Here is a 13,936-nt window from a genome sequence, read left to right as displayed (position 1 = left end):
CGAACTCAGTTCCCCAGGACCAAAGTCCTCCACTCCTGTGGATGCAGCATTGCCTTCCTCTATCAGTTCAGAAGTTTTTCTCTCTTTGCAGCCATCTGCTGCTAGGGTATTCCTTAACTGGAGGCATTGGTTTCGATTCAGTCAGGAGTCCGACAGTCAGTCCCCTCCTACGTTGCCAGAGGTGGAGCTGGGCTGCCTTGTCTGGCGGATTCTTTGTGGGCCTGGAGTTGGGCATTGACCTGGCAGCTTTCTCGGGCGGACACAGTGGCTGTGGTTGCACTGTTTGATGACAGATTCAGCTTCTAGCGGTGACTGGCTCATCTCCTGTTAAGGGCAAGCTGTTGTGTAGTGAGTCCTGCAGGTCGGGGATAGATCTGGATGCAGCATCTTCCTGAGGTCAAGTCTTCATGTTCTGTTCGGTTGGGGCAGGTTTGCCCTCTTTTTACTGATACCAGGTGTTGTCCAGGGTGGGCTAGTGTTCTGTGAGATCTAGGTTCAGTCCATGCTGGATCTTGGTACTCCAGACTGTGTCTGGTTGAGATCCTCCAAGTTTTTTCTGCCAGGAGGTTCATGGGCTCAGTCCTGCCCTTTCTTCTTGGGGTACTTTCAGATTTTGTATCTTTTTGCTGACTTGACATTCAATGTGTATTTCTACACTTTGTGGGCGTGCCCAGTGAGAGCTGTTGATCTGCTAATTAGTTCGTGCTCTGCTCAGGTCTTTGCATGGGTACTTCTTCCTCCAAAGCCATGCTGCCTTGCTGGTCCTCGGAGGCTGTCACATCCAGGTCAGTACTAGCAGCTATCCCATTTCTGACCAGATTCTGGGAGCCTTCTACCCGGGCTGGCACTTCTTCTTAGGTGAAGCCCATTTGTTTTCCTTGTAAGGCTTCTGTAGGGCAGTGGCTTTGTCTTCCTTGCTGCCTTCTCCAGACACTACCATTTGGATGTCTTCATTCGCTTGGGGGCCTCCTTTCAGTTTCTCAGTGTATTCAACAGGGGTTTCAGGTTCCCACACTACTTAAGGACTGCTTTGCTGGATTCATCTGCTGCTGATGCTGAGGAGCAAAAAATTATGTCTTACCTGATAATTTTCTTTCCTTTATTCACAGCAGATGAATCCAGAGTCCCACCCTGTAATTTTTTGGGGGGGCGTTTTCTATCAGTTAGTTCTCTTGGTTGGTCCGGGTTGCTGCATGTTTACATTTTAGATGGCATGATGTTATCAGTTTATCTTGCAGTTTTTGGTTTATCACTTTTCGCTGTGGGGAAGTAGAAATGTTAACTCTGTTTCCTTCGGCTTCATTACGAAAAATACTGACTGACCAAGGAGCATTCCATCCTATAAAACAGTGCAGTTATTGCACTATCTATCTCCACCTGCTGGTAGATGGTCACATCCCACAAGTCTCTAGATTCATCTGCTGCGACTAAAGGAAAGAAAATTTTCAGGTAAGATAATTTCTTGTTGCACCACCTTTAACAGCAATAACTGCAACCAGACACTTCGTATAATTTTATATCAATCTTTCATATCACTGTTGAAGAATCTTACCTTCTCTTCTTTGCAGAACTGCTTTAATTCAGACACATTATTTGTAGGTTTTTGTGCATGAACTGCTCATTTCAGGTTCCACCACAGCATCTCTATTGGGTTTAGGTCAGAACTTTCACTAGGTCAATCTAAAACATTAATTTTGTTTCTCCTCAGCCATTCAGATGTAAATTTGCTTTGCATCATTGTCCTGCTACATTACCCAATTACACTTCAGCTTCAGCTCACAGACCGATGGCCGAACTTTCTTCTTAATAATTTTCTTGGGCAGTGCAAAATTCATGGTTCCTTCAGTAATGGCAAGTTTCCAGGACCCAAGGCAGCAAACCATCTCTACCCCATCACACTACCATCACCATATTTGACTGGTGTTACGATGTTCTTACTGCAGAATGTCGTATTTGCTTTATCCCAAATATAATGGAACTCGTGTTTTCTAAAGAGTTCCAATTTTGACTTGTCTATCCATAGAACATTATCCCAGAAAGCTTGGGTATCATCCAGGTGTGTTTTTGCATATAGCAGCAATTTCTCCCATGAATCCCATTTTTGCCTAGTCTCTTTCTTATCGTGGTATCATGAACGTTGATCTTAGTTCAGACTAGAGAGGCCTGAAGTTCTTTGAATGGTCTGGGATATTTGGTAACTTATTAGATGATTTGTTGCTGCGCCCTTGGAGTAATTTTGGCAGGCCAGCTGGTCATTCCTGGGAAGATTAACCACTCTTCCAAGTCTTCTCCATATGGAGATATTGGCCCTCACTGTGGTTCAGTGGAGTCCCAGAACTTCAGAAATGGTTTTGTAGCCTTTTTCAGGTTGATATATTTCATCAACTTTTTTTTCTCATCTCTTCTGGAATTTAATTTGAACGTGGCATAGTGTTCTTCTAGAAACTTGTGTAGTGGCTACTTCATTCTCATGGTAAGGTTCAATAATATATTGAGGTTTAGATTCAACAGGGCTGGCTGTGTTCAATCAGCTAAATCTAATTATTAATTCAATTTTGTTTAATTGGTTGGTTGCGTAACTAAGGGGGCAGTTACTTTTCCACATGGGTGATATGGATGTTGGATAGCTTTGTTTGTTAAATAAATGAAAAAAATAATTTAAAAACAGTGTTATTTGTTTACTCAGGTTCAAATCACTTAACCCTCCATTGCCCAGGTACAAATAAGTACCTGTATATACTATGTAAACTGCTTTGAATGTAGTTCCAAAAAAAACCCCACAGAAAGGTGGTATATCAAGTTCCATTTCCCTTTGTCTAATACATTTTGTTTAAAAATTAGGAACCATTCAGCGTGAGATGTATGTAATAATCGCGGAAACCAGGAGGGGGGGGGGGGACTTTTCACATTACTTTAGCTGTTTTCTGATGTCCACTGGCAACTTGTTCCACTTCTGAGAACTCTTATTCCTCTGATCAATATTTCCTAACCCCTAGATGAGGGCAATAACAAAAAGCCATTGTTATCAGGCCTGGCATCAAGTACATCCTAATACTGGTCAAGATTTTATTTGAAATTTGTAGGCCCGTTACTCTGACGGAGTTGGAAGAAGAGGGAGTGCAGGTCAAAAACCAGGATATAGAACAGGCAGCCTCAAAAGAGAGAAATGCTGGATCATGGTATTGTGCATCTGTGCTTTACCATTTCAGCTTAAGAGAGGATTTGGCTGATTGACTTCAATTACATTTTTGTTTAAAAGAAGCGAGAAACTGCAATGCATTAGACAGACACTTTGCTTTTCCTTACTTGGGCATGTTGAAAAATGCACCTAAAAACCTCCCTAAATACTGATAATTATTCTTTGCTGCCCCCCCCCCCCCTTTTTTTTTCTCTCTCTCTCTTATGTTTTGACTCTTGGGCATGAGGGTTGCATGATGTGTGTTCTGCAACTTGTTTGGCCTCTTGGTGCTCCCCCTTCTGTCACTAGAAGAAAAACACGACACATGGGAGAGGACCATGAAACGTGGCATCTGGGAACAAGTTCCCTAACTACAAGTTCATTTGTATTTTATAATGAAACCCTGGAGCAGCTGAAAGGAAGGGGAGGGGAGGAAGGAGCAGCAGATGGCGCCTATCTTCTGCTGACACTGGCATAGATTCTGGAGATTTCACATGTGCAGATGTGTAGAAAGATCAAATGCTCCAAACTTGCAAATCCCTGTACACACTGGTGTTCAGTTGACTGGAATTCAGCCACCCTCTAGTAATTAGCTAAACCACAAAATAGCCTCTTCCGTTGAAGACCCTCTTTTCTTTTTATAAGTACTTAGATGTTTTTGTCAAAGCATCCCATATTCCTGCAAAATGCACACATCCATAAACAAGGGATAAAGTGAGAACTAGACACACCCATGCATTTCTTGCTTCTTTTTCAACATTACTTTTCTCAGGATGTGATCATTTTCAATTGCATAATCTGTGTAGCCATGGTAGACTTTGTTATTTTTTTCCCATTATTTGCAATAAATACTAAAAAGGAAAATGCAAATAGTACACTTTTAGTTATTCTCTTCCCCCACTCTGCCAGTTTCAAACCAGTCTGATCAGTGCAGTTAAATGGAAGCTACCAAGCCTCCAGATGGAGACACAACATCACCACTCTAGTGTTTTTATTCCCATCTTGGAAAAACACTAATAAAAAACAAAGAATAAAAATCTGTATTTCTGCCTTTGTGCTTCTCCATGCCCTCCCCCCCCCCCAACATATGTCAACTTAATGTAGTTGGAACTGAGGAATTTTTAAAAAACATAGTACAGTGTTAATATTACATGGTGACAGAGAATGTATTATATAGAAATGCATCAAATTTCAGTCCCTAATTGTATGTAGTGGGTTAGAGTAATGGCACCTGTTGTGCAGTACACTATGAGGCTCATTTTCAAAGCACTTAGCCTCCCAAAGTGCTTTGAAAATATGCCTCATTGAGGGCCATTTTTCTAAGGGGCTGCCTAGTTTTAAGAGGGCAAGCAGGGCCTACTTAGCCACTGGTTTATAAAGACATACAGCCTGAGATCTGTATAAAATACTAACCTAAGTGGCAGAAATCACATCTTCGTTGCAGGTATCAACATTTATACCTGCTCTCAAGCAGGTGTAAATATCCACTTCTAGATCATTTGTGAGTACACGTAAATTAGCATATTTTATAATCTACACACGGCCTTGCAAAAGCTGTCCACACATCAGAGTGTGCGACTCCACTTCAATATGCACACACGTGTAAAAATGAATTAATAAAATTCCCCCTCCCCCCTCCCCATTCTATCTGAATCTTTTGCTAAGACAGGTATAGCTGTTATACCAGGGGCATAGCCAGACACCTGATTTTTGGGTGTGCCTGAGTCCAAAGTGGGCGGGCATGAAAACACCACCCCTGCCGTGTATCTCTTCCCCCCCCCCCCCATCCCCCAACATTCTTTCAGGCGCCTTTCAATTCTCTTCCCCCTCCCTCTGCACCTTTTAAACCTTTACGTTTTTTACCAGCAGCGACTCTTACCCACTCCTTGTGCTGGCCCTGAACCTTCCCTCTGACTTGGTTCCACCTATGCAGAAATGAGAAATTGTATCAGAGGGAAGGCTCACTGCTGGAGAAGAATTGAAAGGTTCAAAAGGTACAGGGGTTTGTAAGGAGGTGGAGTTAGAGGCACCTGAACGCCTGTGGGGGAGGGGAGAGAGAGATACCAGGAGTCTTCAGCTGGTGGGGCACTGCTAGGTGGGCCTGAGCCCACCCAGGTCTATCTGTAGCTACACCACTGTTTTGTACCCAGTTATAAAACCATTTCATGGTGGCAGCTTATTTTCCTGTTATCTAAGACAGAGGTTCAGACTTGCTGTAAGAAATGATCTTGGTTGCTGCTGCTCTACTGCTGCTCTTCATTTAACAATACTGAATATCACATTGAGAGATGGGGCAAGTTGTTAAGGATGGTGCAAATTTTTGTATTTAGTGTAACACAATTTATTGTCTCAAATGCTGTGGTGTGCAATAAATCAAGAAATAGCTTCTAAAATATTAAAAACAGACACAATAAATATAGATAGTTTGGAACTTAAGGTGTGTGTGTATGTATATATATATATATATATATATATAATCTTTCTTAATTTTAACAATAGAAAAACTACATCCAACAGATTGTATAATCCATACAATTAAGATGTTGTATACCCTAAATACAGAGCGAGAGATTTCCCTGATATATTCAACCTTACATTCTTACCTCTGCATATTTCCTCATAGGAGACCAGACTTTAATTGCACTCCACCCCTTTTTTTCTCAGCCATTATAGATTAATATAGATAGGTCAGCAACTCAGAATGTTTGTATGGCAGTTGACAACATCAACAGGTTTTTATTTCTGTCTTTTAAGTCTTGTATCCGGGAACAGATTTGAGTATTGCAATCTCATACATCGTGGAGTCTTGGATGCAGACTATATTCTGGGTCTTGCTTCATACTATTTGTTGCCAGAAATTGTTTTAATTTTTATTTATTCTGTTTGCATATTATTGCCTATGTTTACTAAGGGGTGCTATGGGCGCGTTAGCATTTTTAACGCACGTTAATGGTTTACGCAGATTAAACGCTAATGTGCCCACAGAAGTGTATAGGCACATTAGCGTTTAATGCACCTTAACTTTACAGACACGTTAAAAACGCTAACACACCTTAGTAAACTTACCCCTATATTTGTTGCCAGAAATTTAACACATTTCCACAGTAAGAGATTGAGGTAAAAGCTGTTGACATTGTCATCAAATAGCTTTTGATCATAATTTGCACCATTGAACTTCAAAAAGAATATTTGAACAATAAGTAGTGCATAAAATGCAGACGCTGTGGGCCCCTTATTATATAGCTGATTGCATGAGTTCATTAGGCTACAACTTTCAGACAGATAAATAATTTCCTCTGTGCTTTAAGGAAATATCTTTTTTTGTGTCTATGTGAAGCATTGTGAGAAGAATTTGAAAGGACGTCAAGCAGCCATTTTTTACATCTTCTGATTGCATTCCTTTTTGTATCCATAATGTCCTATACACAGTGGTGTGCTGGTAAATGTAAGGTGTCTCGCGTTAACCGTGCGGTTATCATCTACGCACGTCAAGTCAGTTACCACCTGATTTCTGCCGTATGCCAGAAAATAAAATATATTTTCTGGCGCGCATAGCAAACGCATGTAAAAAATGAAATTACCACACGGGCCACACGGAGCTGGGCAGTAACTCCGAATTGGCACATGTAGGCACCTACACAGCTTAGTGAAAGGGCCCCTTGGTGATCACAGGCCCTGTACCATATCTAGTGCTACTGAGGAAATGCTTTTCCACAGTCCTTCCTTGTTACCACACATGCACAAAAAGAAACCTGTTTGTAAATTTTGTATACCTGATTCTTATTATATAGTCACTTTTTGTTTTGTTTTTTTTATTTTTATTCAGCTGTTGGAGTGTGGGGGGAACCTCTTTGATGCTATCTCTATAGGTGTGAAGGCAGCTCTGTTTAATACCAGGTAAGACCTAAGAGATCTTTCTGCTGTGTATCTGCAGGAATATTTAAAGCAGATGCTTCTACTCAGTATGTAAATCACAATGCTTTTGAAAGGGAAGGGTGTATACCTGGAATATTGTATCACCTGCACAAATGACAGTATGAAAGCAGACAGTGGCAGAAAACAAAGGACACACCCATATATGCATCTTGAAAGTCCAATCTGCAGTATTTATTGTTTAACTTTACTGATGTTCTGTAACTCCTATACCCCAGAATATTTATGCTGAAACAGAGTAAAATATACTGCTACTGAGAAAAGTGAAGGTCAGACTATAACAATAAAGTAAATACTGGCAGATAAAGACTAAGCAGCACGTATTGAGCTTCTTTCACTCTGGTTTTCTGCCATTTTGGATTCAGGAGCATATAAAGTCCCACTGTTTAAAACAAAACACCAGTTTCCCTTCCCCCACTTTTCCCAATATCATCACCCTAACCTGTCTACCCTACTTCTGCCACACCTCCATAATGGTCTACCAGAATATACTCCTTTTCCATTTCTTCTGTTATGCACCACCAGCTCTTTACAGCTGTGCTCTGTCGGTTAAATTCTGTCTGGATTTGGTTGTCACTGTCATGTTTCATAGGCCACCCTGTTTCAGTAAAGAGGTGTTTTCTCTTGTTTCCTTATTTAAGTTTCCTCCCTGCAGCTTCACTTCATGATCCCTTATCCTTGAATTTCCTCTGTCATGAAAAATTTCACTGTTCCATCACTTTATTGAAGCCTGTCAAATATATGAAAGTTTCTGGCATGACTCCCCCAGCAAGTCCCTCTTTCTTCCAGCAAGTACCTTTGAGCATCTCAAACTTTCCTTTATAGGGTTTGCCTCACCATCTTGTACACTTTTAATTAGCTATTTTTTTGAACCTTATGTCAGATAAGATAATTAGCCCTCCTTATAAAAAAAAAAAAAAAAAGACCACCTTGGTCTTGCCAGTCAACCTAGTAAGTTGACTAGAATTATATACCTTCTGTTTCATGCAGGTTACTCACCTTTATTCCTTTTTGGAAACATGAAAGTCATTTACATTTTGCTTTGATTCCATCCTTGTGCTATATAGGGATCCTCTGTTCATGCAGGTGTCTGCTGTTACAATGTATTTTGATTGAACCGTGGTAGTGCCAGCATATTTCAGTTCTGATCACCACCCAGGTGTTCAAGAAAGAGAGAATTTAGGGAGGACAGTGAGAAAGCACACCATACTTTAATTCAAGCTCTACTCTAGAGGGGCGATCTCCAGAAAAGAGGCAGTGACTCAGAAAGTGGCATCTTCAACAGACTTATTATCCAGCATTATGTATCTCCTTGTCTGAAGGACATGTACATACACATACAATCACACTCGGGCTCCTGCAATAACTAAGGTTCAAATCTGTAAGTTCATGTGAATGCAATGCACTAGTAAACTGTTCCTACTCAGTTGGTCCTGCAAAAAAAAAAAAAGAACATTAAATAACTCTAAAACCTGAAACGTAACTCATCTTAACCTCAGATTTGGAAAGCAAGTAATAAAATCTAAACTGCATTTGCAATTTAGATTTTAACACTACTGTGTAACATAATTCACATGGTTGCAGCATTTCTGCGCCAAACAGCCTGATCCAAGGGATGTTGACCAACTTTCTCAAGTACTCAAAAGGAGCCACAGATGAGAAAACACTAGTGCCACAGACAAGCTGACTAACACGCGCTCCCCCCCCCCCCCCCTTGACAAAGCCGCGCAGTAATGCCAACACAGCCCGTTCAAAGTGAATGGGTTGTTTTGGCATTACCACGCAACTTTGTAAAAGGTTAAGTGTATTCCACGGCAGGAATTTTTTTTCTCTCCAAAAATTCATCTTCATCTACCGGGTCTTGACATCACCAGCTTTCAAAGACCAGAAAAAGTGTGTTTTTGTATGTGCAATGACCTTCATAATGCTTTTTCTTAGCTCAGTTTTTGAAAACTTGGTTATTTCAACAATGTTTTTTAATTAATTCGGTTAGGAATTTTTATGAAACTGTATATTTACTGAATTTGTATTAATAACTGTTTATGTTGTAAACCACTTTAACATTAAGGTATAAATGCAGTATATAAAATCAATAAATCCAGTCCAGGTCTCTCAGATTTGTACTGTTACCGTTCTATTCTTTGTTTTTGTAAGTCCAGCTTTTTATAAATTGGAATGGGGATGCCCCAGGTTATCATTAACTTGTCACGCGCCATATCTCTCTTAAGGTCATGTTCCAAATGCTTTTCCAGTACAGTGACATGATGGGAAGTAAGACCAATACTGGGCAGACTTCTGTGGTCTGGCGTCCATAAATGTCAAAACTGCTTATTTGTAGGATATGCAACATAAAGTCTGTTTTACTGTTCTGGGATCTTGCCAAGTACTTGTGGCCGGGATTGGTCACTATTGGAAACAGGATACTGGGCTTGACGGTCTGTCCTAGTTTGGTAACGCTTACGTTCTTTTGTTCTTAGAATGCATAAACCTATCCCATTTGGAGACATTGGACCCCTCATGACCCAGAGAACCAGTAGCCAAGACTATTTGTATAGTTAAAGAAATTACATCTTTAACTATAGAAGTACAAAAACTAATATGTTAGGTTACAAAATGGACCTAGTCAGTGTGTGTCTTTTACAAATGCAGAGGGTTAGAGTAGGAAGAGGGCGATTGCACCAAACATCAATTACTCTCAAGACTTCAGTATTTCTGCTCTCATGTAGACCGTATTTACACACCTGAAGAGCGTTGATCCTCAGTATTGCTATCCACTGTTGCAAGTCCTTGGTATTAATTATTATTATTATTATTTGTTACCTTTGTATCCCACATTTTCCCACCTTTTGCAGGCTCAATGTGGCTTACATACAACCGTTAACGGCATTAGCCGGTTACGGTTTGAACAAATACATAGTATGAATGAATACAAAGTGACATTGTGTTATAATGAGGTATATGTATGGTAGGAAACATTTGGGGGAAACTTAGAGAGGGAAAGGGGGAAGAAGAGTCAGGTAATGTCCGTTACGGTCTTTGGTTATATTGTGTCGCAGGTGACCGGTATTTTTATGTTAGGTCAATGGGGTATGCTCTTCTGAACAAGTCTGTCTTTAGTGCTTTCCAAAAATTTAGGTGGTCGAGCGTGGGTTGTTTTTTTTTTTTGGCAATGAGTTCCATAGTTGTGCGCTTAGGTAGGAAAAGCTAGTTAGTTGCACAGGTGATTTGTGTTTGAGTCCTTTGCTGCTTGGGTAGTGGAGGTTTAGATCGTGCAGATTTTGTGGTGTTTCTGGTTGGCAGGTCAATGAGGTCTGTCATGTATCCCGCTGCATCGCCGTAAATAATTTTGTGAACACTCGTGCAGTTAATGAGACCTGGCAGTGTTTTAGTTTGTGAAGTATAGTGAAAGATCATGATGACTGGGGGGGGGGGGGGGGGGGGGAGTTGTTTCCTTGTGGTTTATGGATAATGATGGGGTTGGGTTCAGTCTCCAAGTATGTCATCTTAGGACAAGCATATATTAAACAAGGAATGTGCCTGAATCTGCCTGCAGATGGTCAGGTTGTTTTGAATTATTTTCCATTTGACCTTTTAGTCTTGTAATACATAGGAAAATAATATCCAGATGATCCATTTTGCAAAACACTCCCACACCCTTTCCCAGTGCTCTAAGAACAAGCAGTCACTCAATTACTGACAAGGGAAGGTTCATTAGCTTTGGTTTGAACTTCATTAGAAGCTTGTAATAACTCAGGAACCTAGGAGCCAGCATAAAACTGTGGTTTGGCATAGATCTTTTGGGCACTTATGTAACTTCTAATGAGTTTTAGTGCGTAAGAACTCTGTACCTAGAACGAATTAAAGCACCATACAACCATGGAAATGGCATTTTATTGAGCTATGTAGGAAATTACTTCCAGTGCAGCAGTGTGCTTAATTTTAACACAGATTTTACTTCCAGGTTAGTGCTGAATCTTTGTCATTCCTGGAAGTGAAGTAAGTAGTACAGAGGGTACGGAGTCAGAGCTGAACAGTGGAGGAGAAAGCCTAGTGGTTAGAGCACCAGACTGCCAACCAGGGAAGCCTAATTCAAATCACTCTGGTGCTCCTCATGATCTAAGACAAATTACTTAACCCTCCATTGCCTCAGATACAAACTTGGAACCCAATGATCAGTTTCCCCGTGTTGTTCTGAACAGCTCTGTAAAATTAGCACCGGAACAGCATGGGGGAAACAACGCCCCAATGATCAGAACTAATAGCATGCATCGGGCTGCTTCCGCAGGAGGATTGTGCCTGGGCTTGCGCCAAGGCACAATCCTCCTGCATAAATTGTTTGACAGGTCCGGGCTGTCAAAAAAAAATCCCAGACCTGTCAAACATACAGATATGGGCTAGAGGTCCGGTTGACCTGGTGGTCCAACGCCCCCCCCCCCCCCCCCCCCCATCTTGGATGACAGAGGAGGGAGTATCGCTCCCTCCTTCCAGCGCTGCCAACAAAATGGTAGCGGCCTGCCCAGTGCATCCTGGATCTGCTGGGCAGGGCTTCCCTTATATGGTATGGAAGCCCCGCCCAGCACATCCCAGGATGCACAGGGTAGGTTGCCGCCATTTTGGAGGTGGCACTGGAAGGAGGAGGGAGTGCTACTCCTTCCTCTGTCACCCAAGGTTCCGGGGGGTTGGGCCGCTAGATCACCAGGTGGGGGCTGAAGGTCCACTGGACCTCCAGCCATCTCTGCTGTCAGGGGGTGGGGAGTTGGGTCAGCGTTTTTGGGGGCGCTAGGCCACCAGGGCAGGCCTTTGTCTTTGGAGGGGGTCCAGGGGTCCACTGTACCCCCCCAGAACTGACACTTGGCATGAATGGGAGAGGAAGAGAGGCCTTAACCCTAATGCCAGCTCTGAACTGGCGTACAGTTAAGGTGTTATTCTGCCCGTATGATCAGAGCGCAGTGCTCTGATCATACAGATGGAATACCACAGAGCTCATTTAAATATAATTTAAATGAGATCTGCATTCTTATTATCTCATGTAGATAAATGCGGGCGCTTACCTTTGACCTTTGGGTCATTAGATTGTAAGTCCTTCCAGGGACAGAGAAAATAGCTAGTGTACCTGAATGTAACTCACTTTGAGCTATTACCAAAAAGGTGTGAGCTAACTAAGTAAAAAAGAGAAGCCTTGGGCACCTCTGATGAAAGGAAAAACACAAAATATGGCCTGGCACATGAGGTTCCCTTAGAGAAAGTGGCCCAGTTGATGCACCCCCTAACAGATGTTGCTTCTAGGTTTTTCCTTCTGAGCAGCCCTGGCATATGTAATGGATGCCCTCCAAAGCAGGACACACATATCATCTGGCCAGGACATACATGTTTTTGTTCTGGCTGGAAAGAACACCAAACATTATGAGATCTCATGGAAAGTACACCCAACCAGATAAGTAACAAAAAGAAAACGGATAATTTAAGTAAAACAAAATTTGGCCTGAATTGTTAAATTAAAAAAAAAAAACACATAGAGATGTAATAAGCATGTTGAGCAATAGTGATGTACAAACGGAGAAGCATTTCAAAGTCGAGTCACTGTACAAATAGAATCATTTTAGTTCATGTAGCAATATACCATGATCTGCAGCACCTGTAAGAGTAGATTCCAGAAAAAAAATGTCCAGGCTCTTAAGAGTGTAGCAGCATCTCAACCAACGACCAACGAATGGCACAGATGCTGTCAAAAGACAAATCAGTGCAGAGAAGTCAGATCACAACAGTCCATTGTTTAAAATTAAATCTTATAGTATATAGTGAATGACAGCATGGCCCATCTCAGTTACCCAGTAAGGTGGTTAGAGTTTTCTGCCTTTGTTTAGAGTTGTAACCTTAGATTATAATGACATAATCAAAAGACCCTTAACTGTACTCCAAATTGTAGAAGCCAGGATGAATGTAAAAAGTGCAACAGTTTAGCATTGAGAAAAGTAAAACTTGCTCCGTAGCAGGTGCAGCACAAAGTAACAGCAAGACCAGCATATGAAAAAAAAAACCCCACCAGCAGCAGGATGGATGATATCTGAGATCCAGAATTCTTGCAAATGAACCAGTTCAAAGGAGCGTAACATCTACAAATGACGGCAAGACAACCACAGAGAAGTGCTTACCATCAATTATTGAAGAGACAACATGGGGCAACACTAGATGCTGTTCTCCCTTAAAACACTTTTTTTTTTGTTTTAAGCATGCACTTGGTCCTCTTTAAAGTCCCACTGTTTGAAAGAAACTTGAATCGGCACTACCCTCCATAGGCAACAGCACTTCTGACCAGTTTTCATTGAGTCAAGTTGCTGAGGTTCATCCATTGCTTGCAGTTCTTCAGTGATGCAGATGGCAACCATGGGAACATCCTGAATGTCCTCATTTTCCCTGCTTTTATAGCATCATGTTCTAGAGATGTAACCAAAAGAAGGAAATTTAAGGCAAGATAATCATACAGGACCCACCACAGACTGGAGCTTTCAGACAGGATCTTCACTTAGGGCTTATCCCAGACAACTTAATTTAAAAACCTCAACCAGGAAGAATTTGGTGACCCAGCCTCTACCAAGTCACTCCTTTCCAACTCTTATTCTGACATGTTCTCCTTCTCCTTCTGTTGTTGTATCTCAGTTGGTGAAAGTTGGTAAGGATGTAGGGAGCATGAAAGGAGGTGGCTGTGACTTGATTTCGACAACTTCTTCCAGGGGTGCTTGTGACACCTGCAGGTGTTTCCTCAGATAGCCTAGAGGTTATCTTTGCTGCTGCTTCTCGGAAACCATCAGCCCTGCAGCATGCTCT

At 41.6% G+C, this 13,936-nt stretch overlaps 1 protein-coding gene across 1 annotated transcript in view; it reads left to right on the top strand.

Annotated features, from left to right (window-relative positions):
• The window catches only part of LOC115459491 (exosome complex exonuclease RRP42-like), a gene marked incomplete at its 5' end in the record, with an annotated part of 36,799 nt that extends 29,713 nt beyond the window's left edge, over nt 1–7,086 (top strand). The window contains 1 exon segment of the mRNA XM_030189294.1: nt 7,005–7,086. Within this exon segment, the coding sequence (XP_030045154.1) occupies nt 7,005–7,079 (75 nt within the window).
• Nucleotides 7,087–13,936: the final 6,850 nt, after the last annotated feature.

Source organism: Microcaecilia unicolor, unplaced genomic scaffold (genome assembly GCF_901765095.1).
Source record: "Microcaecilia unicolor unplaced genomic scaffold, aMicUni1.1, whole genome shotgun sequence".
In the NCBI taxonomy this organism is placed as follows: Eukaryota; Metazoa; Chordata; class Amphibia; order Gymnophiona; family Siphonopidae; genus Microcaecilia; species Microcaecilia unicolor.
The sequence above is the reverse complement of the archived record's forward strand: the minus strand, read 5'-3'. Positions and strand labels throughout refer to the sequence as shown.